Source organism: Corvus kubaryi, unplaced genomic scaffold (assembly GCF_017639235.1).
Source record: "Corvus kubaryi isolate FWS band 111438036 unplaced genomic scaffold, C.kubaryi_AGA036_p1.0 66, whole genome shotgun sequence".
In the NCBI taxonomy this organism is placed as follows: domain Eukaryota; kingdom Metazoa; phylum Chordata; class Aves; order Passeriformes; family Corvidae; genus Corvus; species Corvus kubaryi.
In genome coordinates, this window is record NW_024582054.1 from 11,518,119 (window position 1) to 11,545,411 (window position 27,293).

The 27,293-nt window shown below is 37.9% G+C and overlaps 1 protein-coding gene across 2 annotated transcripts in view; it reads right to left on the minus strand.

The window, feature by feature from the left end:
- Nucleotides 1–1,142: 1,142 nt before the first annotated feature.
- The window catches only part of BAZ1A (bromodomain adjacent to zinc finger domain 1A), a 63,418-nt gene continuing 37,267 nt past the window's right edge, over nucleotides 1,143–27,293 (minus strand). Inside the window, exons 13-27 of one of the 2 annotated variants that reach the window (XM_042047248.1) lie at nucleotides 26,395–26,490; nucleotides 26,043–26,267; nucleotides 25,213–25,378; nucleotides 24,831–24,944; nucleotides 23,569–23,693; nucleotides 21,354–21,962; nucleotides 18,623–18,786; nucleotides 18,286–18,440; nucleotides 15,635–15,783; nucleotides 8,140–8,387; nucleotides 7,805–8,028; nucleotides 6,049–6,518; nucleotides 4,851–4,990; nucleotides 2,688–2,775; nucleotides 1,143–2,152 (exon numbers count right to left, since the gene is read on the minus strand). In XM_042047248.1, the coding sequence (XP_041903182.1) occupies nucleotides 1,962–2,152; nucleotides 2,688–2,775; nucleotides 4,851–4,990; nucleotides 6,049–6,518; nucleotides 7,805–8,028; nucleotides 8,140–8,387; nucleotides 15,635–15,783; nucleotides 18,286–18,440; nucleotides 18,623–18,786; nucleotides 21,354–21,962; nucleotides 23,569–23,693; nucleotides 24,831–24,944; nucleotides 25,213–25,378; nucleotides 26,043–26,267; nucleotides 26,395–26,490 (3,164 nt within the window). In that variant the 3' untranslated portion in view covers nucleotides 1,143–1,961. The remainder of the gene's footprint in view (nucleotides 2,153–2,687; nucleotides 2,776–4,850; nucleotides 4,991–6,048; nucleotides 6,519–7,804; nucleotides 8,029–8,139; nucleotides 8,388–15,634; nucleotides 15,784–18,285; nucleotides 18,441–18,622; nucleotides 18,787–21,353; nucleotides 21,963–23,568; nucleotides 23,694–24,830; nucleotides 24,945–25,212; nucleotides 25,379–26,042; nucleotides 26,268–26,394; nucleotides 26,491–27,293) is intronic. The other variant, XM_042047249.1, reaches the window with a different exon arrangement.

Sequence of the window (27,293 nt, forward strand, 5' to 3'; positions counted from 1 at the left end):
GGAATGAACAGCTGGGAGTAGGTTTGGGATAGAAATGATTTAAATTGCATCTGCCACAGATAGACTTATTCAGCTCACCATGCCCCTCCTCAAAATGTATTCACATTCAAGTCAATGGGGATTATTCATGTGAACAAGAACGAGCACAACTGTTTGCGCAACCTGCTAGGCAGGACTTTCAAAGCCTCTCGGGACTGGACAGATGCAGGGGTATCAAGTACATATACCCTGCAAAGAAGTCTGCTGCTGCTCATATTCCTTGCAGAATTTAGCATTCTTTACTGGGAGCATTTCTTTTGTGGGAACAAAAAATGTCTCTAATCTGGACAGAGAGGTCAGCTCTTAACAGGAAAGCTTCCACAGAAACTCTGAAGTATTAGCAGACATTTCTGACCAACATCCCTCCCCATTCTTATTCTTAGATTTTAATTATTTTAAAAATCCCCAACCCACAACTGCAACGCTTCAAACTGATCAGTCTCCTATCCACTGCCACCCATTCCCTAGGCTCAAGGGAATGCCCATTCTTACCCACCTCTAAGGCAAGGTAAGCACTACAGCAGCCAAAGAAAGCCCACAACTACATAGCAAGCAATTGTTAGGAGCATATTCAGGTTTTAACCCTTTAACACAAGCTGCATAAACACGGGGAAAAGATGCTGCAGCAGCAAGCCTCATGTTTCAGTTTTTCCTACCTCTCTCTCCTATCCCCCAAACTTCGTTCCACACTTTTTGCGCAGAGTGTGGCATATCTCCAAGAGGGCAGGACTGATTTAAAGATATTCACTCAAACTGAGCCTAATAAATTTAAATTAATAAATACTGAAAGTAAAACTCTCAAGGATAGTAAGGATAGCTTAAAGAAACTGCTGGTCAACTGAACAAATGTGTGAGGTTTTACACTGTAAGAGATCCAAATTAAAGATCCACGTAACTTACACTACTTAAGTTACTCTGTACATACTGATGGACACTTGCATCCCTAGAGGCCAGGTATCACAGTGGTTACAGCTGCCCAAAGTGCTGGTTGGGGTACTCATATTGGAACCAGATTCTGCTGTGTTGCCCCCAGCAGACTGTCCTCATAAGTTAATGGGAAGGTGGTGTAGCAGTACAACTCAAGAGGAAGTCCAAGCTCAACATACTTTGAAAAAATGTGTCATTTTATTTGTACACTTCCAAAGTTGTATGTAGAAATTTACGAGTACAGTCCTGCAAATTTACTCATTGCTAGAAGAACTGCCAGGGACACAAGAAAGTATTTATTGATTGATCATCAAGTCAGAGGGGAATAAACAAACAAACAAACAAAACCCCACCCCCCAAAATTAAAAAAGTTATGGGGCTTTTTTTTTTTTGCCCCAAGTACAAATTTTATAAATACAAAACAAATTCACAAATTACTTTGATGCTAAATAAATATCTACTTAATAAACTCAGACCGAATACCTCCAGCCAGCACTGGTACAGTACTTGAAAAGATATGCAGTTGTACTCATTAGTGTTGAGAAGATATGCTCAAACAAGTTTTAAAAACACACACAGTTTCTTCAACTGTGCTACAGCAGAAGATTTTCTCTGAGTTGATAAAGCCCTCAATACCACAGCTCCCACAGAATCTAGAGGATGAAACAAGGTTATTTTGTGCAGGAAAAAACAAAGTACTTCTGGAAGATATCTGGACACATGAACGTATTAAAAATGTACAAAACCTCTGTAAACCAGTACTGTATCCAGTACATCTATCAAAATTATTAGACACTGAATAAAACTGTAGCAAAGGTAATCTTTCCTACATTCTCCTGAGTGCTTAATATTATATTGAGAATATAGTGCAGGCCACACTTCAAGGTGGTTAAACAGTTGTTATTGCTTTAAATAGACATGACGACTGCGCAATTTAACAACCCATTTTAATGAATGTAATAAATTCCCTCAAAAAATCCTTTGGAAGGCAGAGGTTAGATTCGTGACTTCTTTGCCACGGGAGCGGTGTGGTCCACATTACCAGATGTGATTGGAAGTCCAAGCTTTTGAGCCTGAATGTGGAAGAAAGCTTGAAGTCTAGTTCCAGCTTTTGCTTCACTTGTGTTACGAGGGTTGTATTCAAAGCAGTTTGAAAACATCAGCTCAATATCTTCAATGAATTCAGCTAGTGAATAAAATAAATTAATTTAGCATGTCTCAAGTCATCAGACAGCAGTGTGATAAAGCAGTATGACATCAGTAAATTAATACAGCGATCCTACACAGAGCTGCAACACAAAAATGTCTTCACGTGTATCGAGTTTGTATCATTGTATCGGTGCTGTGCCATGTAAACATTCTTAAATTTCTCTGATTATCGGTACAGGAAACACAAATCAGACAGGAACACCAGTACCTTTTCTAATTATTTCATCAGTGTCACTCATTGACATCAAAGGCTTGAGAAATTACTAGAAGTTTCACAGCTGCCCATTTTTTATCTACCCATCATGTATGTTAGTAGTGAAGGATCTATGTTCAACAGATCTTATTTAAAAAAAATTAGTAACTGCTCTTTTAAAAAAACCAAAACACACCACAAAACCCCAAACCAAACACAATTTCAGCTTTCTAATCATCTGATGCAGTTCTATTTTAGGACAAGAACTTAAAGTGAGAGAACATGGTACAATATACCCCCTTCAATAAATAATACTTACATGCTAACTTATATTCACATTTATTCACTTTTTCACGGATTATATTTAAGGCAATAGGTTTTTTGATGATATCATAGTAGTCTGGTACCTAAAAATAAATCCAAACAAAAAGATTCATGGACAAACAAATGGAAGCTTAAATTCTGCCTATGTAAAACATTAAGGAAATCATGTATCAGCAAAAAGCATTTATGTTTTATTTTTAAATAAACAGAGGAGTCCTACACAACTACCTTCATTTCCTGAATTGAATACTAGTTTTCAGGCACTGCTTTTTCCTTTTTTTGTATCATTCAAATAGCAGACTACAACAAACATTAGCCAGAAATTAAATGAATAAATCTACTCCTAAATGCCCTGTGAACAACTGTAAGAAAATTGCTTGAACAGATAAACACTATGCTGTTCCATCCATTCCCACCTGTCAAGTACAAAAATTATTTCCAATATTTAAAATTTATTTTTCCTGTAATATATTACAATGTTAAAAGCTCTTTAATCCTGAGTAATGACCATTTTGACTCCACCACTATTCATTCAGAATTCTGAGATTCCATCTACTCGCGTTGAAGAGAAGGTAGTGAACCTTTCTGCAGCAAGCAGGAGATTGTACGCAAGGACCAGAGATAAACTGCCACTCCAGAACAACATCTATGTGATCAAGAGTGAGGGGAGAAAAGGACTGCCTAACCTTTAAGTGTACTGATCACTTGGCTCCAATTTTGAATTCCAGTCAGCACCAAGTCTAGGGTGACTGTCTCACAAAGTGAGGTGGGGGAAGCAAAAGAAAAAGGTTATCTGATCCAAATGTGATACCCACATGCACCATCATGTATGTTTTAAAACCAAGGTTTTGGTTATGGCCTGTAATTTTACTATAGATCAAGTGCAACCTGCAAATAAACCTAAAGGAAGAATGAGTAGAGAAACAGAATGAAATTGACTTTTTTCATTCCTTTCCCTTTAGAAGTGCTGTTTATGTAATTACTAAAAAGCAAAGTCATTCTTTCTGGCTTGCTGTGCACTGACCATTAGATGTATTCTTTACATTGTCTTAAAGGCAGCTGGAAGTTTAAACCAAAATTTCTATCATGATGAAGAAAGTTTGGGTCAGGTATGGGTTATTCCTTCCAACTATACAGAGATTATCTCTTAGTGATTGATTCAGGCAAACCAGAATGCACTGAATTCTAGCAGTTTAGTTTCAGGATCAAAATTAAGTTGAATTCTCCATCTTTCCTTGCATTCACCAGATGATTCTTGCCTTTCCCAACATAATTCCAATACTCTAGTAGGCAATCACTAATCTCCCACTTCATTCAAAATTCCTGTCCTCCTCCTCTATGCCTACTTCTTTCATTCACATTTGTACATCATTCTCTTTGTCCAGACAGATTAATCCTTCCAACTATTTATGACTCTGAATTCAGAGTTTCAGATCTTCATTAAACAGTTATCACTGATCATTTTAACAGAGCACTTAAACACCAAACTCTAGATCACCAAGAACGTCTGTGCAGAGTTGCCCCAGAGGGCTTGGAAAAGACAGGCACTTTGACAGGGTTGGATAGTTCCAGCAGTGCCTTACAACTGACAAGCCAGTGGAGCCTGCAGAAAGCAGGTTTGGGAACTTTTATTGTAGTTAGAACCTCTGGAGCAGCACTTACTTTGGGGTACCCACTTTATCATGCAATATTTTGAAATTTAAACAAGAGGGAAATTCAGAAGGAAGCTACAAGATCATCTTTTTACTGCATTATAGTTAACATCAGCATGAAGTTGTTTCTATCTTATTATTTATCGCAGGTCTGTTCTCAGAATGTCTTTGCATAAATTAAAGATTAATTCAACTAATTAATTAATAACCACAAGCTTACCTTTAGCAGTCCTGTGCTGTACTTGTTGGTTAGGTTTTTTTTCAAACCAAAGCATTTCACATTTTTAAATGCCCAATGAAAAGCATATTTAAAATTTTCCCGATACTGTATCAATTGTAGAAGTTATTGCTGGCACCAAATACCTGAGCTGAAATGCACGAGTTCTCCTGCATCCCACTGCTTAGCTCTATCCCCCTGTTGGGACCATGCTATAAATTCCCAAGGTTTACTGGCAGCAGGCAGGACTCTCAGCCATTACTATTCCCTCTACAGTTCTGTCAATTACCTGGATTTTGGAAACCAGTTTCATGAAAGGCCAGCTGTCATCATGTCGTACCAGTTCCACTATGAGTTGCTCAAAAGCTGAGAGTTCGTGGACTCCCCCCTGACGTCCTGAACTTCTCCTGTTCAGTATCGGAGGAGATTCTGGAAAAAAACCAACCAAACACCCCACCAGATAAAAATTAAAGCCTGACAAGTAAAATCTTAAAAAAATTTTTAGAAAGTGAAACACCATTATTTTGGGGTACTAAAACTATAGTTTAAAAGCACAAGGCATGTAGTTTGGCCTAAAGTATTAGCTATACTCCAGTCTTGTGTCTTACTACTAAAATGTCTCTCTCGTCATACAAAATGCTAAGTATCAGGACTTAGCTGGGTGCCTCCTCCATTGCATTAATTTTGGAAATGATTTTTTTCCACTGAATTCAATCTTAAAACAATCTGTTAAACACTTGAAGAAAAGTCCTATTAGAGAAAAACCAGAATAAGCTGCCTGCTCATAACTTTTACTTTCACAAAACCTCTATTCAGAGTGGTTTTATCTGCTTTCAAGAGTAGTCAGCAGGGTGGTTAAAGGAAAAGCTCAGAAATTCTGAATGGTGACGGACAGAAATGGTGCAGAATACAAGGCTGCCACACTGGAGTGGCAAGCTCTTTTACACTCTTCAGTCTTGCACTGGGTCTTTTTTGTTTTTAAAAGGTTATTGTATCTTTCCAAGTACTTCCTTACCATCAAACTATTGCCTTAACAAGCAAGGACACTGCTGGCCCTGTACCAGACAGACAACATTTTTCTACTGGCAGCAGTTTCTCATTGCATGTATATATTCCCAATTTCACTAACTTGCCTTTATCTGTGTTCTTCACTGTTTAATTCTTTAATAAAACAAAACCAAAAAGCTATGAGTAAATATTTGCATTTGTGTGGGTTAAAGCATTTTCAAATTTTCTATCCACTTATTATAGAGCATATTGTGTGCAAATATGAAATTTCAAATATGGATATGATAAATCTCAGATGGCTGAAATTATTTTTAATTTCAAAAAAAATTTTTTCACTTCTGTCACTGCAGAAGAAAAACTCTCATTGGAAGTGGCAAAACTGCCTTCAACCACCACTTCTAGTCTCCTTGCTCTACCACACAAATATTTTAGCAAGGAACAGAACATGGATTTTGCTGTGATAAACGCGTTTCTCTAACCTGTGGATTGTCGTTTTCTGCCTCTTCTCTTGGGCTCAGCAACAGGAAGAGAAAGCTTTGAAGCAGAAACTGGAAACTTCCTAAGCCGTTCACTAGAGTCTGCTGTATCAACAATTCTAAATCCAAGGGAGTTGGAAGGGCTGTTTTCCAGTGTGTTATCAGCACTCTTTCTTCCTCTTCGTCTTCTTCGAGGACCGAGTAATTCCACGAAAACATCTGCTTGTAATGAACTTTGGCTCTGACGAGTGGTCCGGCTATTAAGCTTTAAAGTAGGCTTTGTCACTGCTGAAGAGGCTGATTTTATGTTTCTCAAACCCCTTCTGGTAATTTTTGACGAAGATTCAATTTGCTGGCTCCGAGAAGCGTATCTTGCCTGACGCTGGCTGTTCTGACTTGAGAACGGATTGTTGAGTTTGGCTGCTCTCATTTTTAATGGAAACTTGACCTGGGATCTTCCTTGCTTTGATGGGCTGCAAAGTGAACAGTTACGTTTATTTATTCCAAAATTCCATTCGTCTCTTTTCCCTCAGTTTTCTAATTCAGCATTTAAGAAACCCAGCCATTCAAGGTTGAACTGGTAAGCAGCTGGCTTGTAACCTGATGCAGTCACCCATTATTACCCATCACCCATAATTACCATTACCTTAAATACTGCTCTGGGGTCTCTTAATGAAATATTATGTGGTGTACATACCTTAAAGAAATGCTCAGAATTCTGATCACCTTTGCAGCTTATGCAACAGGAATACATTAACTGGAGCACCAGCTATCAATTTCTTTAAATCAGTTCTTTCTCACAGCAAGTGTTAACTACTAGGATTTCTGAACATTATTATCAGCTGCATAAATAAACTGCAGTTGTAAAATGATACATATAAGAGTTATGCTCTGGTCAGGGTTTATAACTAATACTCAAGACTCCCCTTCCTTTACAGGGGAGAGAGAAGATCCCAAAGATAAATTTATTTCTCAAGGATATGCACATTCTCTCCAACTACTGCATTTCAACTGTCAGAGCTGTAAATAACTTGCTTCAGTCAGTTCAAAAGACTGTACCAAAAAGAAGAAAAATACTGAGATCAGAAAAGTTTCCTTCAATTTTTATGTTGCTGGCATGTGTATCAAATAAAATTTTTACTGAAATGATCACTTTGTATTATTTAGTTGATTGTGTAGGGTTTCTTGGTTGGTTGTTTTTCAAGGATGTTTTCTTGGGTTGTTTGTTCGGGTTTTGTTAGTTTTGGTGTTGTTATGGCTTTAGGGGGCTTTTTCAGGGGGTAAGGGTGGTGTGGTTTGTTTGTTGGCCTTTTTTAAACAGCTACTGCATTAGTCCTCACAAGCCTTCCCAATGCCACATGGCCTCCGATGGACTGCTTTCTCTAATGTTCTAATACAGTATGCATCTAGTCCTCCAAAATTCAAAACTGGACAAAACTAACTCCAGGGTTTCTCCAGAAAACCTTCACTGTTTGAAACCCTCTCCACTTTACATTCAAACAGTAGCTGTACAGAACTGCAGCTCTGATGGCCTTCTCTCACCCATACATCCAAAGTTGGAATTTTTATTCTGAAAAGTGGGCCTAAGTCCAGGAACTCAAGCTTTTGTCAGAATTAAATCTTTGGTAAGAGCCAAATTCGTAAGAGCTGCCGTTTGTCTAAAAATAAACATCTTTTTCAAACTAGACCTTCAAGAGACATGCTTATGTGAAAAATTACTCCACATAATGATCAAGGTGGTATTTTAAAGTCTATTTACCTTATCTCTTCCTCCTCTTGAGATTCATCCTCCTCATCTTGCTCTTCTTCATAATGCTCCTCCTCACTTTGTCCCATCTCATCGTAGTCTGCCTCTTCTTCCCCTTCTAGCTGTTCAGCAGTCTCTTCATCACTTTCCACAGAAGGTCTCTGTCTGGAGGAGAGGCGTCTAGAGCGCTGTTTTGGTCGGCACTCCGGGCAAAACCAATCTCCTTCAGGAATGACCTAGAAACAGAAGGGGAAAAGGAGAGGAAAAAGCATTAGCAATATACAATTAAGTTATAAGAACTATTCAAGTTCTGTGTAAAAAGGAAGCACTTCTTTTTCCTGAGATACCTTCAGCTTGGGCCTGATGCAGTAGGTATGATATCCTCGATCACAGCCATCACACAGCACCATGCTTTCTGCATCGCCTTTCTTCCGACACACTTTGCAGCGAGCATTGAGGATGGACTTGGACCAGATGACACTTCGATCCAATGTAGACAGATGAAGGAAGACTTGGGACAAGCTGGTAGAAGAAAGAAGTGACTCCCTCCAGCGATCCAGAACTGTTTTATAGGACCGTCCACCATCACTGGCATCTTCCATTGAAGACGGGGATTTAAAAAAATAAGAAAAATGACAAACCCCCACAGAATTATCAAACTTCTTTTTCAAAGATCCAGGTTATTCTAGAATATGAGTTAATACTGTGACTGTCAAGCAGACAGCAGTAGCAAACTGGGATAATATCTCAACCTTTGTCTTACCTCTTCAATACTGGAGTATTTTTTCTCCATAGTTTCCAAGAGGCTAAAGCTTTAAGATTTTACTCTTCAATACCTATTCAACTTAGAACTTGTACATACATAGGTCATGAATTAAACAGTAAACTCTGATATCAACCTGGAAACCTAACGATTTAATTTATAAAATATAAAAGATTACTTAAGATTATGAAAAAATGATCACATGTACAATTTACCTGCCTTTGTATTTACATTTGGAAATCCCCAAGTGTTTAAAGAAAAGTACCTGAAACTTCACTGGCAAGAAACAGCTTGAAGGGCACTTTTCACCCACACTTGCTCCAGTACAGTCTACCAGAGAGCCTTTCAGCCCTCTGCCCATGCCTCAGTGCCTTCATTCCTGCCCTGCACTCTGCCTTCACAAGCACCTGCATCTCTGTGTGGCTGACCAGGTTGGGTGACGGACCTGGATGAAATATAACTGTTTCCTTAATACCTTTTAAGCAATGTAGCACACAGGAATCTGTGGTACCCAAATGTGAAGCCAAGTAACACCTGGGTTCCTAATGATGTTAGAAATAAATAGTGGGGGGGAATAGTTGCAAATTAGATGGTATTTTCAAATAGTTTTGGTTTGCAATCCAGGCCATGGAAGTGGCCACACAAACAAACACACAGACTGAATAGTTAGGGGGACAGTACTGAATGGGAATGGGCAGCTGGGAACTAGAGAAGCAAAGAGGCTGTTTGAGGACCCAAGAGAAAAAAGAAGGTATAAATGACACCCTGCATTGCTGCTGCTGAGCAGAAAGCTAATTTCTTTATTGAAGCTGAAAGTTATTTCTTGCATTTTAAAGTAAGAAGGTTTGAGGACAGGAAGAGACAATACAACAGTGCTTTTGATTATGGAAACGTCCGCAGACCTCCCTTCTAAAAGTGACAGTCCAGCTACTGCTGCGTGATCTCAGCTGACTAATGCACTCTAATATAAAATGCCACTCTGCCTGCTGCACTACTGACAGTGGGCACACAAATGGCCTGTGATGCACCTGGTCTGCCAAATGATTTATTCTCAGGAATAGGAAGAGAAAATATCTAATAACAAACAAAAAAAGAACAAAAATGAGACTAATTGCTCTCCTGGCAAGGTCCTTCTGCCTACTCATCAACGGGCTGCCAGGATTTGTCTAATCTTGCATACATTTGCATTAGCAGCAAGCAGCACAAGAGAAGTGATGGGAGAAGGCAGAGGATAAACAGGCAACACAGCTTCATCAATAAAATACAGCCACTCCTGAACTGCAAACCTGTATTTCCTAACATTTCCTATTACTTAGTCCTTAGGCTTCCTGTGTTAAGTTCAGTCTTCTGAAGACAGTGGACAAGGTCCTTTTCACAGCACTGCAGTATACCTCCATGGATTTTTAAAAAATTCAGTAAGAAAATTAAAACCACTTAAATCAAGTTTGTACTGTAACTCTTACAAAGAACTTTATCTTAAGCACATACATAGTTTGGCAAGCATTTCTTTTGCTAACAATGGCAGCTTGAGCATTATTACTTTTATTTGGAGGTTATTTTCAGCCTGGATTGGTTCACCAATATAGTTCGTCACGCAACACAACAAATACACTGCAACTGCAAATTTGCAGAGCAAGTAGAGATGAAAATCACTGGCCACAACCTGCTTCAGCATGTCCTGCTGCTGAAACAAACAAGCCAAACAACACTCACTGTTTCAGATCCCAATTTGTAAAATAAGAATAACACTGCTTTCTTCCATCCATCATCTTTCTCATTTACATTGTTAACTTGGAGGGAGAAATGGCCTCTTCCTTTGTGTCTGAGCAGCTCTACACTGCACAGTGGGATACCCTTCTGTCAGCTAAGTCCTCCAAGCCTTGCTACAATGCAAATGAAGTCATTTGACAGATCTATGCACTCATCTATCAATAGCTAATTGAGTTCAGGGAAGGGTTTTCCATTCTAGTGTTTCTAGAAAGGATATGCAGTTGCACAATGCTGTAAGTTTCAGAAAAAATGGGGACATTAAAAGGAAGGGGAAAAAAACCCCAGGATTACGTGAACATGCAGATTTTGGTCCCCAAGTGGTAAAAAGAAAATACAGTTCTTTATTTCTGGTTGCAGAAACCTTTTTCTTAGTTTTAAATATTTGAGCTGTATTGTTTCAGTACCCATGTTTAAACCTTTGTCTTCAATACCACAATTCCTTCACTGTAAGGAACTGGCTACAAAATTAATTAAATAAAAAACAATAAAAAAAGAAAACCTGATAAAATATTCAATGCTTTCTAATTCTTAGCAATACAAATAACATTTAAAATTTACCATCTCTCTGACTAGTCTTGTCTTTCACTCTCTTCCTCCTTTTATACCCCCAGTGGTGCCTTTCATCATCTTCTGCATTACCTAACATTAAATTCATAGAGTTATTTCAAATACCTTTTTGAAGCATGGCAGATTATTTTTAATTAATTTTTATATTCTACACTTGTGTAGTCTAAAAATGTGACTTGAACAGTGATTCTAATATGTGCACACAGTGAAGGGTAAGACAGTACTGTGCATGGAGGAATTGCACATCCCAGTGTCTACTTTGACTCCCACTACAAACAGAAGGCTTGAACTGAAAGCTCTGAAGCCTACCCTGCCTTACCTTTCTGTCCATCTCTGGTAAAATGGCCACAGGAGCAGACACTAACCACAGGTTTCTCTCTCAGCAAACAGTTTGTCTGGTCTGTGCTACCACAAACCTCCTCACATCTCAAAAAATGTAGCCAGGTTATGGGCACAGTTCTCAAGGACCAAGAGAATTAGTTCATCTGTCCACCTGAAACAACACACTTTGGGTATTTTTGTGCAGGAGTGATCTCGAGCATTAAAATGATGAAATAACCTCCCAGGAAGGAAGAGCCATAGTTAACCTCATCTGCTCCAACTACAAGGCACCTTCCTTGACTGTCTTCTCTGAAGAGTAAACAAAAATTCTTCATCATAAAGAAGCCCATTTCCACCTTTGCTGCCTCTGCTCATAAAACTCTGCAGGGAAGTAATGAAAGCATGAGAACAAAGTATGTGCATACACTAATCACATCCCAGGATACTGCTGGGAGATGTCTGATGCTATTATGAGGGCAATTATAAATATGAAAGGAAACAACTTTGGGAGTAGAGGAAACAAAGATAATCAAAATCTAAAAAGAAAGGAATGGAATAAAGACAAGCAAAAATGAGCAAAAAAAGTTAGTTTGGGGTTTTTTGTCTCGCAAGAAGTGCGTGGCACAAGTTACAAAGTAGGCAAATGGTTCCCTCCATCAGTCTCAAAGGTGCTCCCATGAATTAGAATCCAACCTTTTGCATGGAAATCTGAAGGATGCTTAAATGACTGAAGTCCTGAACTAGTACAGAAAGCAGACTTTTTTTATGGATGCCTCACTGAACTCCAGGGCAACCAAATCACTTCATCATTTTATACCTCAACTTTCACATCTCTGTAAAAGGAATGATGAGACCTATTACTGCATTACAAAGTATTTTGAAATGTAAGGAAAAGTAAATTTATATCATGAAAGAAACAAAATTTGTAACAAAAATTGCTTGTACTACTTCTTTCCCAAACCATTTTTTTCTTAGAAGCAGCACTTCAGAGTTTCCTTCAAACAACTATTTAAAAAAGAAAAAGGCTTTTTTACATCTTAACTCCAAAAGTTTTGCAGGAAAACAACGTACTGCAACTGCACCCCCTCCTTTCCACGACTCTTCCCAAACATTACCTTGGGCTGCACTGAAGGAAGAAAAACCAAATTTTCACAATAATATTAAATATTTAATGAAAGGATTTCTAAAAGACAGTTCAAAATTAAGAAATGCATACAATTCAAATCATGTTACATTTAATCACCAGACAATAGAAGATTAGTGGGCATCTAGCAGCTCTGAGAGGCTGAGGGGGCCATTTCTGGGGTTTCCAGATCTCCTTTCACATCACTATCTTCTCTGTCAGTCTTTTCTTGCTCTTCCACTTGAACATTTGGTATGCACCTCAACTCTAAACCTATCAGAATCACCAGCAAGGCTCTTGGCAGCCTGATAGAGCCTCAGACAAAAACGGAGCTGGGAGGAGCAGCTGGTCCTTTTATTGCTGTGCCGGGTCCCTTTGTCTGCTCTGCACCCTGGAGGCCACCGGCATAAACCTGCCAGTGACTGCAGGGAATTTCAGTGTGCTGGCTTTAGGACTAGCAGCCATAAATGAAAACTAAAAGTTGTTAAGTATGGCTCCATTCTCTAACAGGAACAGAGTAGAGTAAAGGGGGGGATGGAGAGGGCAAAGAAACTTTGCAGTGAAAACAAGAACAGAAACAATGACAAAGACAGAGCATTTTCAGTGGGGTTTAAAGCAGAAATGTGGGGGCACTCTTTTTAATGCAAGTGTTCCCTTGTATTGCTACCAAAACAGAACTCCTAGCACTTCCTTGACTTCCAATATTTTTGCTTCAACGGTAAGTCTATCAGCCAAAAAGTTGGGATTATCAGATTTAACATTAGAAACAGATATGCAAGGCACTTTGTCTAGGAGCTGGTTCCCTTACATAACTGGAACAACTATTAAAAAAACAACCCTCCTGTTAGAAAAAAAAAGAAAATGCTGCAGAGACACAGTAATCTGTATAGGAACAGTCAAAGCCAGTAACTCCTCAAACTAAAACCCAGTGGTTACAAATTTATAGCTAATTTCTATCATAAGAATAATGATGGCCACACTCTACAGGGGTCAGGAAAAAGATGCATAACAGCTCTGAGCACATGACAGTCCTGAAAACGAAGCATCCACTTTTCATTAAATGGTTTAGTAGCACTATAAACACCTCCTTGCCAAGCTCAGTAGAGAACTTTTCTTTGTCTGTTACACATACGCAATCTTGCCTTCATTCAGATTCACCTCCTGCTAAAAGCAGCCCATTACGAAACTGAAAACATGAGATATTTGGCACCAAAAAGGAAGAGGGAACCCAACACCGTCGCTTAATGGTTAGGGCAGTAAGCCAGAGCAGAGGACACCTGGGATCCTTCCTGCTCCTCAGCAATGTAGGTTATTCTATACATTACTGTAATCTTAGAGCAGCAGCATTTTTTCACAGCAGAAGAGATGCACAGGCACGCTACAGTAAACAAACATCAGAGATTTAAGACATGCAAAACATGTACATTTGCTTTCCTTATATACTCCCTCTGTCACTCAGTATAAAACACCTAAGAGAGAATAGAATTTCCAAGTTAAAAAAAACCAAAACACCATCATTCCAAAGGTAAGGCAAAAACATGAACCAATGTAAGGTTATGGTAGAGTTGAAACTACCAAAAAAAAAGACACAGAAACTTTCTCTCCAATTCTTCTAGGACATTTTTCTTCTTTTAGTCTTCTTCCTCTAACTCAGGATCCATGATCAATGGCCGTAACCTCTAATAACCATGTTCTTCCCCTTAGGGAAATAGTAAACTTACAACTGTCAGAAGGGGGCCGTTGGCAAAACACTCTCACACCCCGCGTAGAAATGGAAGCATATAATGAACAATGTATTTACAACTTGTATATGAAAAGTAGGACAAATGCTAGCGGTACTGTCAGTTAACTGTTGCACAGGTTGCAAATCTAGTCATATAGCAGGAAATAAGCTGTATCATGCCTGGCTTAGAAAGTGCACACATATCTGAGTTGACTGAACACTAAGCCAAGTAAAGCTTTTAAACAGCTGTGGTTTAAACTATTCCTGTGCTCTCCCCTTTCATCTCAACCATTTGCTGCACTTCCCTCTTCTAGAGGTCATCACACCGATATCAAAAGCTTGTGGAAGGGAACCCGTGCCCACGTGTCAGTCTCTGGCACAGATCTAGCACAAACCCATCTTCAGTGGCAACTGATACCCAGACAGCAGGCTCCATGCAGGAGCTGCCAAAATGCAGAAACAACTTCAGGTCAACTGCACCACAGGGCACTAATATCTTGTGTTAACGCACCAAAACCTGCATCTTCGTCTTCAACTACTACAGCAGAGTCTGCCAGAGCATAACGATTTTATACACAGAGATTATGAGAGGAGAGTATCAGTCTACCAGGGTGTGTAGCAGTTGGTGCTCTGGAGGATCCTGGAGCGCGCTGCGCTGACAAACCAGAGCTGAGAGGTAAAGCAGCCCGGCAAGCACAGAGCACAGCTCATCCCCAGTGTGCCATCCAGACAGGAAATCTGACTAAGACAGCCACCTTGGGAAGTAGGAACCACCTTTACACATTTCTCTAAGATATAACTCCACTTCTGAGCTGTAAAAGGATTCTAAGGAATCCAGACCTGAGGGATCACGGGAAGACAAAGTCACTTTATGCACTTTGGACCCTTCTCTCTCACATCTGGAGCCCCATCAGAGGAAGCCAAGTAAGGAATATGTGTCAAAGTCAAGCTATAATCCTGCTTTGGTTTAAATTTTTCTTGCAACCTTTTATTTCCAAGTTTTACAGTATAAATGCAAAACCTAAGAATCTTAAAAGTTTGCAACGTAAATCTTTCCTACACTTACTATAAGTATTCTGTTATTGCTGAACAAGGTGATCCAGATACACCAGGCCTATATTGCTTTCACTGAAACGGTATAAAAAGCAGCACACATTTTTACAACCTAGAACTGGCCTCAACAGTAATTCTGAATTATAGTATTCCCCCACAAAGCTTGATCATTTCTGCCTAAGGGCATAATTTATCTCCCAATGCATCAGTAAAACTGTACGGCCACATAAACTCACTGAAACAATCTATGTTAAATAAGCATGTACTTAAGAGTAAAATTTGCTGTTAATTAATACATTTTATATATATATATATTTTAATATATACATATATATATGTGGGTGTGTTAATTTTTTTCTTTTCCGCAAGATGTCCCTCTAAAGCACCCAGTATCTTACAAAAAAACCAAGTGGGTTCACGGTAGGGGTTTTACTGCAGTATTGGGGTGGATGTCCTTGGCTGGTTTGTTAGTTACAAAATCTTACACAAGATTAGAGACATAGTTTCAATTCTGAGACTTACCAAGAGGTGCCTTGAGAAACCTGCGCTCAATTCCTTGTTCTATCTGAAGCAGTGCAGATGCCAAGTAGTGGACCACGTTACTGACTGGCTGAGGAGTACTTGTACTTGTTGATGCAGCACTTGGAGCTTCGGTTTTTAACCCAACAAGTCTAAAAGAGAAAGGTATTAAATTATCTTTGGCTCTGAATTTAACACCAGGGATATTTGCACATGTATGTATCCACAGCAGCTTCTTATTTTAACTTCATGTACATGGATTACGGACATGAACCAGTATGACACATTAGTTATCCCAGTTCCTATGTTTTCTCAGTTAGCCTAGTTCATCTAGATAAATCATCTTTAGGTAACAGTTATCCAAATTGCAAGAAATGTGGATGACAAATTTCAAGACAATTATTAATGTTTCCAGAAAGTCTGACACAACCTCCATCAGCTAGATTATGACAGATTTCAGTGAAGAATATAGTCCCAATCATTCATCGCTGAAAACACTTTCAGTGGTGAAGTGTAGCCTTTTAGAACACATCCATTTGCAGAAGTACACAGACCCCTACAATTCAAAAGATTTTTGAAAAGGAAATAAACAAAATAAAAACAAAGTAATTTAAAAATGTAAATCAAGAATTGTTAACTTGTATGTTCTCATCCTTGGAGGATCTCCCTAAAATACTAACTTCTTATGTAAGGGTGCTAAAAAAACCTCCCAAACAATAAAAAAAACAAACCTAAAAACCCCCTGAAACCAATCAAACAAAACACCAAAGAGGTAGTTTTCCAATAAAACACGACCAAAAGACTAAGTAATCATTTCAAAGTGTAGTTAATCATTCTGAACCACAAGCATTAAGCAACATGTATGAGAGCAACTCACACCACTGAAAATAAAATTCAATTTCTACTTAGGGTTTATAAAAAACCAACTAATTAAGACTGTCTGGATTCTGCTTTATTCTCGTGAATAAGCAATGCTTTTGGTTGTCCCTGTTCTTTTTTCACACTTAAAAGCTGTTCATTGTATTTTGCAGTCACACACATTTTGAGAGCCTGAAAGCAAACAGAAAGAAAGCTGCATAGTTATTTACATTTCACTAGTCAAACTCCAAGGTCTTAATGAGATGTCACTTGCTCTGAAATGGATAAAAAGCCCTGCATCAAAAGCAATCTGTCACATGATTTCAGAATTCCATAGTCTGATTTAATATGCAAGACTTTATTAGAGTAGACTTTACTCAGAAACTCTGATGGAGTCAGTATCGAATGGAAAAAAATTAAGCTACAAACTTCTGCAGTTGAGCTGAGAGGTAGCACTGAACAAGTACCCAGCATAAGCGGAAACATAAATTTCAGCTTCTCAGTTAAAACAGGGGATTATTTCTCTATTGTGGTTTTCAGGAACCAAACGTCTGTAAATTGTGTGATTAATATAAAGGATGACCCCATCCATTTTGCATGCAACTAGAGAACTCTGATTCAAAGGACAGTCTTAAAGGAAAACTCTAATTCAGAGTGATGAACAAGAACTGAAATAAAATGGGAGAACAACTTGAAGAACTTTAAATTCCCAACATCCAACACAGCACTCATTAGTCCACTGAGAAATACAGCTTTTATAAAAGTCTAACAGCATAAAGCCTCACAAAATACATAAGGCAAACAGTACGTTAGTACAATGACTGTCTTGAATGAATCTTTTTTCGTGAAGTATTTCAAGATTCACACCCTATCAAGACATACAATTTTGTACGTATTAACTATATTAAGGTGGACCTTTATTTCTGAGAAGTATATAACTTCTGAGAATTAAGAATTTGGAAATCTTCACCATTTCTGTGATTTCTGAAGTTCGATTTACAACAAGAACTGGTATCAGAGACCCACATCTGTCCCAAGTCTTTGTTTAAAAACCAAACAGAACACCACAGAACAGCTACAACACTGTAGGATTTGAGGTTTCCTTTCTTTTACTATGTTGCAGCTTGCTCTACAGAAGTATTATCATTCCTAAACTTGTAAGATCACATCTCCATTTCGCTGCCATGCTTAAAGTTAATCCAGACCATGGCCTGTTACCCTGGTGGTTCTTACTGAGACTCATGAGGTACACTGGCCAGTTCAACCAGCAATATGGTGCTATTACCATTTTTCCTTTTCAACACTCCATTTCAGAAATTGGAGTTTTTGTTGTGTTGTTTTGTTTGGTGGGTTTTGGTTTTGTGTCTTGTTGGAGGTTTTTTTGTTTGTTTGTGTGAGGTTTTTTCAGTTTGGGGGGTTTTTGGAGGGGGGGTTCTTCTGGAAAACAAAACATCAATTGCCAGTTTAATTTTTCCCTGCACTTAAAATTATTTTAAAATGAATCCACATGTTCCTTCTTTGATAATTAATGTTCACTTTGAACAGTGTAATATCTGACTACTGAAAGTTGTAAAAATTGGTGCCTTAGTCTTACATGGTAATAGAACAGCATCATTTAGAGACTTATAAACCAATGCAAAATCTCACATTTTAAGATTCACAATCTTAAAAATCACCATGTGGAAGAATTTGAGGGTAATAATAATTTGAAGGTCAAAAAACCCCCAACCAAACAAAACCAGAGCACTGCTATAAAACTCAAAGAGAAGAACCATTATTTAAGCTATAGCTCTTACCTGTCTTTCACAATGAACTTATCTTGATCATCAGTTTCCATTTCTTCAGGTTCTTCATTCACAGTTTTAATAATACCATTTTCTTTGTTTTCATCATTCAGAAACTCATATCGTCCATGCTCTAAGGCTGCTCTCCAAGCCTGTCTGTCTGTAACCTGAAGGAAACATACAAATTTGAGGTTTCTAAAGAATCAAAGGACACAAACTTTTAGTACCCATTACTGTCTACATTTAATTTAATTATGCTTTTAGTAAAACCACAGCATTCAAGAGTTCTCATTTAAGTTACAGACTTGACGGCACCACTGTGTTCCTACATGCTACCATTTACAAATACCTTAATAGCCCCCAATGTTCCTTGGTAGATTCTGTCTTCAATGTCCAAAAGGAAGTCTCTAAGTCTCAGTTCAAGCTGCTTCTCTGCAGGTAGGTGAGATCCATCATGGATATTCTGCATCCTTCCCCGTCCTATAGGAGGTCTGATGTCACTCTGAGGTTTTTCTGCAAGAACAGCAAGTAATTTGGCATCAGTAGATCTTGTTCTTTTAAAGCAGCTGTTGGCAGAGGAAACAACAGTACAAGCCAGAGCAAGCTGAATTCATGGGTTCAAAATTCCCTTCCTGTAGCAACCTGCCAACACCAGTATCTGTACCAACTAACCCATCCGATTCAACCAAGCAGGGTATTCTTTCAAGAGATGACCAACAGATTGGCATCCACTCGTAACAACACATGAGAGAAATCCTCACTAATTTAGAAGTAGTTCTTTTATCTTAAAATTCTTTTGAAAGTAGTAGGTAAGTAACACCAACCCTGCTCTAAGTGCAAGGAGAAAAAAAAAGAAAATAGTCATATTTCTATTACTTGATAGCTCTTACTTTACAAGAGAACTCTTCAACTGTCTTTCCTGCATGTATCTTTATCATAGAAACACTTGAAGTAAGCATGTGCAACTGAAAATCATAAAACCTAACAGAATGAGACAAGATAAAATCTCATTTAAAAACCTAACCTTAAAACAAAAAGAAATGATGATACAGGAACAGATGAGACTGACTGTGCCCTCTAATTAAACGCAGGGGGAAAACGAGCAAGATAACATGATAATTTATGAAAACAAGGTGAGAGCTGATGATGATAGGCTGTCAAGTAAAAACCTCTTCCTAAGAGAACTCAAAGTTCATGCAAAAACTTAAAAGCCACAGTAAAGAGCTGAAAGTTTGCCCAAATTCTAAATTAGTGCTTGCAAGTCTGCATAGGTGGTGAACATTTTTATTCACAGGATTTACCTTAAAACCTTTTGAGTGCAGTGATGAGAAGGTACATGCAAGAATTTAAGAGGTATTTAATAAATACCATACCATAAAGCTGTTGTTAAGAAAGCACAGAATGAATTCCTAAGGTGCTCTCAATTGCTGAAACAACTCCCTGTAACTGAAAGTAATAATGCAAATACTCTCAAAATATAGACTCTAACGCCTGGATGTGGGAAATGTCCTTTCTAGTTTAAAAGCAAAGAAAAAATGCAGTATTCTTTCTTGAGCAGAATCAGAAAAGCAGCAACTGCTTTTCAAACAACTGACAAGGAAAAGTTAGTGGATACTGGAATAAAATCAAGTTAACAGCACATATCAATTTTATTTCCATGTTCTTTTGAGCGGGAACTGGAAAAGGCAGAAGCACAGCCTGCAGTGCAGGAGAATCCCTCTTGTCCTGCAAGTCATTTGAGTGAAGATAACAGGGCAACATCTGGAGTCCACAGCAAAAAAACTCCCAACCAAGCACATCTACATGTGGCTATTATTCCTGCTTATCACAGTGGTGGCACCATTGGTACTGGACCACTGCATCTGAATTTCCATGATCTCTATTAAAGTGAAGCTCAAAGCTGCCTTAATTTTTTTCCCGATGTTATTCTACAATTCTAACATTGAAACTGAAGAAAAATCTATGTGGAAATCAAGTGGCTTCACACGAAGCAACACACAAAATACAGATAAAGGTGCAGCAATTAAGAAAATAAGGAACCATACATACAAACTCAAATGTATCAAAAGATGATGGAGATTTTCTCACAAAAAAACCCCCAAATATAGAAGAAAGGCCTCAAAATATAGCTTAATTACTACACAAAACCTCTGTCCTCTGCTAGTTTCCACCAAAAGAAATGGTAGGTCAGTTATAAATTTAGCAGTATCTGATGTGCCCACAGCATGTCCTAGCATACACACTTCAGGAAAACAGAATTTGCGTCTGCTCTGAATAATTTTCCTTTGCCCGAATACAGATAACCCAAAATCCTCATGGTAATTTGTCATAATTAAAAACAAAATGTAATTTCTTAAACATTACCCAAGGGAGCCTCACCTTGGTAACATTCTCTACCCACCAACACGCCATAAATACGCCAGCTTTAAGCTTGTATGTGTAAAATTGTATCAGTGATGGGAACCAATGCCTTGCCAATAAATTGCAAAATATTTGGCTAGGAGAAAATGGAAAAAAACCCCTAAATCCTAGGTCTAGGATGGTTTTCAGTACACTCCTATGTTTAAAAACCCATAAAAACATCTGCTATCCTGCTGTTTCCTTCTGTACTGAGTGTCTGCCAAAGCAAGAAAAGGGAAAAAAAACCCAGAAAAGAGTAACATCACAAAAAGCCACTGCACTGAAGTTAATCCATGTAACAACCAATGCAGCTACGCTACTTTTTAGCTCATATTAAATTTTATTCCCCAGTTAATCTTTTTCCAAAGCTAAAATTACTTCCTAAAGTTGTTTGTTTAAAAGCCACTCCCGGTTTACTAAGCAGTAAGATAACAGACAAATCACTGCCTTTTGTTTTTAGCATGAGAAACCAGAAAATACCACAAAGGTCTGTCAAGTGGTGGGGGGGGAAAAAAAAAAAGGAAAGAAGGAAAAAAACCAAACATGTTTTCCATCGAGTGAAAGAAAGCTAAAGAATAATTCTTAGATGTTAGAAATTACAATTAAATTAGAATTAGAGGTTTCTATACTACTATATAGAAGTTATATCTGTAGAAGCAAATTAAGACCCTTTCATGTACCTGGAATATGGAATTTCTCCACAGGAAAACTGCTTAGTTGTTCATATATTCTACTTTTCTCTTGTAAAAGAGTTTCTTTTAAGGCACTCTCCCTATGTCCTCGGGAATTGAGAGCCTCTAGGAGTTGGTCCAGTTGTTCCCGAGAACTGTAAAAGCACCAACGGTTTGGTTTGTATACTGGCCTTGGCACCTCTACGACAACACTGGTGTGTGAATCTTGGTCAATATTGGAGGTAGATTCAGAGGATTTCAAAGACTCTCCAGTTTTACTGAATACCTGAGGTTCATTTGTGCAAGACTGTCCACTATTCTGAAAGGAAGAGGTTCGAGGCAACAACATGTCTTCTGTGAGACCAGAATAGTCCTCCTCTACGAACAATCCAGGAACAGAAGGGAAAATCCAGTAGCGTCGGTACAGACGGTCTCGACCTAACGGGGTGATATTTGTGCAGGCTGTTGCATTCTGAATCTTTTCTAACAGTTCCTTCTCTTTCTTTTGCTGTTCCTGTTTTAAAGCTTCTTCATCTTCAGCAGTAAGGGGTTCACTCTTTTCACAAGTGGTCTCTTCTTGTCTTGTAAATTCTTTATATCCATTTTGCCCTCTCCTTCCTAAAGTTAAAAGAAGTATGATAGCAATTCATTTACCACTTTTTTTTTTTTTTTTTTAAAGCGAAAACTCAAGTAAAGAGCAAGTTTTAGTTCGGGTCCTTTCTGGTTATCTAGATTTACACTGTCAAAGACCATCAGCTCAGTCAAGAGACAATACTGGTTTTATTAAAGAAAAACTCAAGTGATTAACCCCCATTCCCTTGACTGAATAGGCAGCCACTTTAAATACACCTTTATTTTGCAGAAACTAGACTAAGTCTCATTTACTGACACTGTCATCTTCAATATCATACAAAAAGAACCAAAATTTTAAGAACTCAAAAATATATTATAGAAACATCTTATGATGATAAAGTAAAATTCTAGCAATTTCACTATTGAATACAAGCTATGAGTTAGACTTAATTTATCATACTCAAAATGATGAGATCTTAAAACTCCGAAAGTCTCAGAAAGACCAGAATCTCTACATAACAGCTTTTATGGTAAACTCTGGTATCTTACTTGATCACTTAAATTTTTAAGTGTATTAACTATTTTTTTCCCCCCTCAATTTGTACAAGCTCCCATCTTTAGTTTAACAAAGTATTAAGTCCTGGTAGTCATCTACAATAGTATGTCTCATAATTGATACATGCAACCTGAAACGTGCTGTGAACACTCAAGCTCTATGTGTTCCCTGTGTTACCTTCAATTCCCTAGTTGTAGGAATGAAATAAAAACACTTCTTTGTCATCCAGTCACAATGGCTCAAACATGGGTATTTGAGAAACCTGAATTTCTGTTTAGGATCTCATGACAAAACTGTAGTAAACATGTAAATCTGTATTACTGGATGACTCAGAATTTCCATCCCAGGTACTGTTAGGAACTGCACAAGTTCTCAACTTCAGTCCACAATCATCCAGGACTTTCACTGGCAAAGACACCAGCACAAAGCCTTCCCAGCAGAAAGACAGATGAGCTAGCAGCCCAAAGCCATCAACAATTCATCCTCCTGTGGTGACATCTATGTTTTGTTAGGAACAGCAGGCTGCACCATTTACTGCACTGCAGCTCCTACTAGCACGCTGCTGAGGAAATTAAATCTAGACTTAAGTCTGATTTTATTCTTGTATAGGAGGCATGCTGCTTCATTAGCAAAGGCAAACTACACCCAAATGCCTGATCTAACATTTTCTTTTGAAATACCAGTTGGTTTTGCAGTTTACTTAAAAAAAAAAAAAAAAAAAAATTAAAACAATGTATCAAACCTACACCATCTCCTATTAGACCAAACTCCTACAACAGCTCCTATGAGGGCAAGTACCTATAATGGTTTGTTAGGCAACATCCTAACATTTTTTAGACAAAAGAGGAATCCACACAGCAAGTATGGAAGACAAGAAAAAACAGCAGTGTGGAAGAACATAGAGCTGACCGTAAGAACTACACCAGGCTGGCTCAATGTACTTAATAGCCCATTATGCTCATGTTCGAGTGTGGGTTTTTTTCCTTAAAAAATAATTACAGCAAAGATTGATACTTTTACTATAAAACACAAGAGCTTTCCAGCTGCATGCATGCAGGTAATACAGGTATGCAAACAAATTCATTATAGCATTACCTCTTCGTCGCCTTTTGTTTGGTCCCAGCTCTTCTTCATCCTCTGTGACTGTGTCCATGTCTTGCTCTTTACGTTCCATCTCTTTGCTCTCTGTACTAGTATCGAGGTCTTCCCGTTCCTCCTCCCTGACACAACAAAATAAACAAAAGCTGACTAACCAACTGCGCAATATAAGCTAAATGATGAAAAATACACAGTAAAATATGGCATCTTTGACACAAAGAGTACTTTTCTCTCCCAAGTACTTAAGCTAGTAAAATACCTATACTGCTTTTAAAAAATAAACTGTAAGTCACAGGCTATATTAAAGCCCAAAAGAAATCCACTGAACTGTAAATGTGAAGTTCTGTATCAAAGACTAAAACCTGCTCTTTGGTACCCTTTCATTTGAAGAGTATTATTATAATCAGGTCATTTTTGGAGACATCTTAGTGTAGTTCTATTGATATAAATTTTTTTCATGTCTAAGCAAAGTTTCCTCCCCAAAATGTATACCATTCTGTAAAATGCTTGATAACACATTTTTGCCTCATCTAGCAAATATAATTAAAAACATTCAGAAAACACAGGCAGTTTTTACAGGGCAACATTTATTTTTTTTTCTTTATTATAATTTCCAAAGCATAGCACAAATCCATCTTTGGCCCATGCTCACCCTTTACAAGCAGATTTATTTACCTAACTATCTTCGTCATGCAGGCAAAGATTTAGTGTTGTTTGATTTTCTTCCTGGAATCATATACAGCTGCATATGCCTGAATCTTACGACTTGAACCCATACAGTTTTATTAACATAACAAAAACCCTCTGGTTGTATGGAGATCACCTGGCATAACACAGCATTTTTTTAAAAAATGCTATTAAATTTGATTAATAAATTTTTACATGAGGTTAGTACTATCTAGCTCAGATCAGATCAATTCCTCAACTCAAAAATGAACTATAATGGTCTGTATGAAGATATTTAGAGAAGTGAAATCAATGCAAGACAAATCAATGCAAAAAAACCTAGATATTGCAATTTTCTCTTGTCAAGCTTTCAACAGAATTCCGAGTATAACACAAGTTGATTTTAAAAATAAATCACTTTCATAAACCAATTCTACAGCACTATAAAGAAAAATAAAATCAACATTAAGGACTATGTACTTAAAACATACCTCTGTATATGATCAAGTCAATGAAACTACACATGTGGGGTCTGGCCACGAAGCTGTAAAAGTGCTATATGATCTACGAAACAGTAATACTATGTATCATACCCAACAGATATTTCTACAGCAGGAATTCTTTGCTCCTCTTCCTTCAGCTTTTCTTGTTTCTCTTTCATTTTTAACTCTTGTTCTTTTAACCTTTCTTCTCTTTTCTTACGTATCCTAATAGTAAGAAAGACAAAGAAAACCAGTTGCAATTAATCTGCTATCTGATCTATCCACATCTTTTTTCTTTTATATTAAAACATCATCCAAAACTAGCAGCAACATGGGAAAACAACATTTAGCATAACTGTTTCACTCCTGTCTACAGTCCCAGGAAACCAGCACAGAACAGAAAGATTACTATTGTTTCTCATACGCCTTCTGCAACTGAGGAGTTAATCTCACTTGCAGCACCAAAATTTAGTTTTCCATATCCTAGTTCTACCTTGCTGCTGCTGCCTCTCGTTCTTTGCGATGCTGTTCTGCCTTTAATTCCCGGAACTCCTGTTTTGCTTGTCGTAGCACGTCAACAGAGTCCTCAATGAAATCTCGAGTGGAGACAAGAGTCAGAAGTTTCCCACAGAGAGCATGAAGGATCTTCATCTTTTCTCCTAATAAAATTTAGACCAATGTTTATATTTCACTATTGATACAATTGATAATAAGCCTAACTCCTACAGACTCCAGACTGGATTTGTTCTCACTCAAGAACAAGTGAACAAACATTAGTAGTGCACCAGCTGCACTTGCAGAGACATTTCCTGAAAGCGTATCTGCTTTGCTCAGACACACAAGCCTTTATTTTTAATTTATTAACTTTTGCCAGCAAAAGAAGTAGTCAAATGCAGTATTATCTTCAAAATAGAGATAAAGGAACAGTAGACAGAAATTTTTCCCCATTTCCAAATAGTGAACAAAAGACCCAAATGAGAACAGGGGAAAAAAAACCAGGGGCTGAATCAAACACTTCAGTTCTTCCTCCAGGGAGATCCCCTTCTGCAAGTAACACCAACACTTTTGAAATGGGATGGAAAAAAAGCTACTCAGAAGTAATGAGACTGCCTAGCTCTGCAGTCTCTGATGGGGTGGGATGCACTTGTGGGGACAGAAGCATAGCGGATGACTGCTGGTCTACATATGATCCCCAGAGATCCGTTCCAAACTCAATTATTCTATGATACAGTAAATTTTGACCATTATTGGTCTGAAGCAGTTGCAAACTTGATCACTTAATGAGCAATCTAATAATCTCTAACATGTATTGTCTTTTATTACCTGGCAACAAATCATATACTGAGGTACTTGAAAGTTTCTTCAAGAGACCAGGATTACTTAATCTCAGCTCCATGCAAGCATCATCAGTAGTATCAAACCCTCCTCGTTTCTGGTAACGGTATTTTGCATTGGCTGATGTTATATCAGCACCTGACGCTAGAATGTGAAGTCTGAGAATCTCAGAAAGAGTGCAGCTATCGAGATCCAAGTTTTTCAAATTGCAGCCTACAGTTGAGAAGAATGAACAGTCATTTTATATAGACATTTAAATGTACATAAATATAAAAACAGTGCTTTAAATACAGAGGAAAATAATAAAAGTAACAAAACAAGAAGTGAAACCCACACATACCCTGATGTAACTGGGGCCATGCAGCTGCCAAAGTTGCAACTGCAGACAGTGCAGATTTTGTGGGGTCTGCATCTTCATCCAAAGCCTCTGTTAAATCTTTAAGGAAATAAACACTTTATTCTAGTGCAAATTAAAACTTGTACTGTGAAGGGGAGGAAAGGAAGCTGTGTTTTAAGAGTTGCAGACAAAGCAAAAAGAGGGATGATATTTACAGATGCATCAATGTATTCAAAACTCAATTCAACATCCAAATGAAAATTTACAGATCTTTAAATGCGACTAAAAAAATCCAGCTAAAAGCTAAGGACATGCATCGCATGCTATATATAGCAACAACCATATAAGCTGTTAAAGCAGCCGCAACACACAAAACATGCACAACGGCAACATAAAAGGCAGCAAAAGCAAATCCAGGAACACGCTCGAAAGCGCAGACAAGTAGCAATGCAAGAGTACCTGTATTTCCTTTCCTCAAATGAACTGTTTTTCTTACCATAATTTTGTTTTTAGGAAGCTTAACTCAAACCAATCACATATTTTGATACTGGCTATCACCATTCACTTTATACTTTCTATCTGTAACTTCGATACAGCCTGTTCTGCACAAACACAATTACTAAGACATTACAAATAAATCGTATTTCACCAAACCAAGCACCTGCACTTAATGATCACCATACATAAGCAAACTGACCAGGAAAGCAGGGAAGTCAAAGGGAGAAACAGCAAATTCCTGTTTCTTAAACAAAGGTTTCCTCAGCACTTACAGGTATTTCTCCAGAGGGTTGACAAGAGTATTTTTAGCACTGTATGCTGTTTCAACAATTTCACTTTATTTAAATCCAAATTATTAAGCAGTTAAAGTCACCAAGTCAAACCACAAAGACTGCATAAAATGC